At 55.8% G+C, this 2,698-nt stretch overlaps 1 protein-coding gene across 1 annotated transcript in view; it reads right to left on the bottom strand.

Moving 5' to 3' along the window:
- EMH_0043190 (uncharacterized protein) overlaps nucleotides 1-2,698 on the bottom strand; it is a gene marked incomplete at both ends in the record, with an annotated part of 7,284 nt that overhangs the window by 3,678 nt on the left and 908 nt on the right. The window contains 2 exon segments of the mRNA XM_013495821.1: nucleotides 3-998; nucleotides 1,002-2,452. Coding sequence (XP_013351275.1) covers nucleotides 3-998; nucleotides 1,002-2,452 — 2,447 coding nt within the window.

The following is a 2,698-nucleotide window of genomic DNA, read 5'->3' as shown; positions in this document are numbered from 1 at the left end:
GCAGCTGCTGCTGCAGCAGCTGGCTACTACCACTACTGCTACCGCTGCTCGTGCTGCAGTTGCTGCTGTTGCTCCCACTGCTCCCACTGCTCCCACTGCTGCTGCTGCTGCTGCTGCTGCTGCTGCTGCTGCTGCTGCTGCTGCACTCACCACCAGACATACAACCCTCTGCAGGAGAATTTGTTAGCGCCCGTGTCAGTGCTCGTGTATGTACACCCCGGCGTCTGCTGCAGCTGCTGCCAGCCTTGCTTTCTACATCTGCATCACTATTTGTTGCTGCTGCTGCTGCTGCTGCTGCTGCTGCTGTTGCTGCTGCTGCTGCTGTTGCTGCTGGAGCAGCTGCTGATACTGGGGGAGATGCTGGTGCGGATGGGCTCCCCCCATTATCTGCAGCAGATGTTTGCTGCTGCTGCTGCTGCTGCTGCTGCTGCTGCTGCTCGTCGATTTCCCCCTTACAATCCTGTTGCTGCGGCTGCTGCGGTTGCTGCTGCTGTTGCTGCTGCTGCTGCTGCTGCTGCTGCTGCTGCTCCGGGGGGGTATCCTCTCCCTTGTGGGGGCCCGGGGCCTCTGCTAGGATTTCGTGCAGCAGCTGCTCAGCATATGCAGTGTATACATGCGGCAGGGCCCCTTCACTTTCTTCCTCACACGACAGCTGCTGCTGCTGCTGCTGCTGCTGCTGCTGCTGCAGCTGCTGCAGCTGCTGCTGCTGGCTCTGGTGGTCAGAATTGCAGCTCTCCTGTCTTGAGAGCCGCATACCCTGCAGCAGACTTTGCTGCTGTCGAGCGTATGCGGCTTGATGCTGCTGCTGCTGCTGCTGCTGCTGCTGCTGCAGCCTGCTGTGCTGCAGCAACCCAGCCTTTATATCCCCCGGAAACGAAGGAAGGTGCAGCGGCGGCTGCTGCACGCCGCTGCTGCCTTTTGCTGTTTGCTGCGGCAGCAGCGTGCCCCCAACAACAAGCCCGGGGATGCTGCTGCTGTTGCTGCTGTTGCTGCTGTTGNTGCTGCTGTTGCTGCTGTTGCTGCTGTTGTTGCTGTTGTTGCTGCTGTTTCTGCTGCTTGCAGAGCCCCACTCACCCGGGCTACTCATCACACCTTCTCCCCCCGCTGTCTCCTGCTGCTGACGTTTTCTTGCTGCTGAAAGCTGCTGCTGCTGCTGCTGCTGCTGCTGCTGCTGCTGCTCCGGCTGCAGCAAACATTCCTCCATCCTCTGGCGCTTCACAGGGGGCCCTGGCCGCGCCTCGGTAGTAGACGTTGCTGCTGCTGCTGCTGCTGCTGCTGCTGCTGCTGGTGCTGCTGCTGCTGCGGTGTGGGGATGAGCAGGCCCCACACCCGCCAAGACACCGCCATAGGTAGAAGCAGCAGCAGCACCTTTGTCAGCAGCAGCAGCAGCAGCAGCAAACAAACTCTCTGAGGGAAGAGGTGCAGCAGCAACTGCAGCAGGAGGCAGCGGCTGAAACTTGAGGCCTTGCATGCAGCTGCCAGCAGCAGCAGCAGCAGCAACATCCGCATCTGCTGCTGCTAACACCGATTCAAATCTGCTGCTGCTGCTGCTGCTGCTGCTGCTGCTGCTGCCTGCTGCTGCTAGAATACCCACATCTGGCGAGGCCTCGGAGAGGAGCGGTGTGTCTCCTGGTGAGGGCCTGAGGTGCTGCTGCTGCGGCATCCTTGCTGCTGCTGCTGCTGCTGCTGCTGCTGCTGCAGCAGCAGCAGGATCTCTCAGCCAGGCAGAAGCTGCCTTGAAACTGTCGGGAGAAGGAGAAGCAGCAAAGCTGCTGGGGTGGCAATCAGCAGCAAGAGCAGCAGCAGCAGCAGCAGCTTCTGCTGGTGATGCGTTTGCTGCTGCAGCACTGCGGGGCCGCGCGATGCTGCTGCTGCTGCTGCTGCTGCTGCAGCAACTACTACTACTGCTACTACTACTGCTGCTGCTGCTGCTGTTGGTAGCAGCTATACCATTGAGCGCAGCAAGAGGAGAAGCCGATGCGGATGCTGCTGCAGCAGCTGCAGCAGCAGCAGCAGCAGCAGCAGCAATCATTGTATCACATGATGCCGTGGTGATAGAGTTACTACTATGATGCTGCTGCTGTGTGTTAGCAGCAGCAGCAGCAGCAGCAGCAGCAGCAGATGGCTGTTGCACAGCACTAGCTGCAGCAGCAGCCCCTCCTGCCCCCGCCCCCGCTCCCGCTGCCACCGCCGCAGCAGGATTTGCTGCAGCAGCAGCAGCAGCAGCAGCAGCAGCAGCAGGAGGAGGGGGTATAAGATGTCTATCAGTGGGTGGATCTATACAGTTGCTGCAGCTGAGTACATGCTCCTTAAGACAATGGGGGTAGCAGGAGGAGCAGCAAGGAGGCAAAGACAGCGGGGGGTTTTTTATGTCTGCCGGAACAAAACCAAAATGATTTATAAAACGAATCACCGCCCACGCTTTTAGCTGCGCTGTACTGTCACCATACTTCTGCAAAAAAAAAATAAAACAAAGACAAAGACAGACACGCATGTTTTTTTTTTTTTTTTTTTTTTTTTTTTTTTTTTTTTTTTTTNATATATATATATATATATATATATATATATTAGTATAATATATACAAATTCATTAACAAATATAGAGATATATAAATATAGAAATATATAAAAATAGAAATACATAAATATACAAATGCATGGGGTTATATATTATGGAGATGAATGCAATATAGTCAGC

This window comes from Eimeria mitis, genomic scaffold (assembly GCF_000499745.2).
Source record: "Eimeria mitis Houghton genomic scaffold, Emh_scaff1766, whole genome shotgun sequence".
Taxonomy (NCBI): domain Eukaryota; phylum Apicomplexa; class Conoidasida; order Eucoccidiorida; family Eimeriidae; genus Eimeria; species Eimeria mitis.
This window is presented reverse-complemented; position numbering and strand designations above follow the sequence as displayed.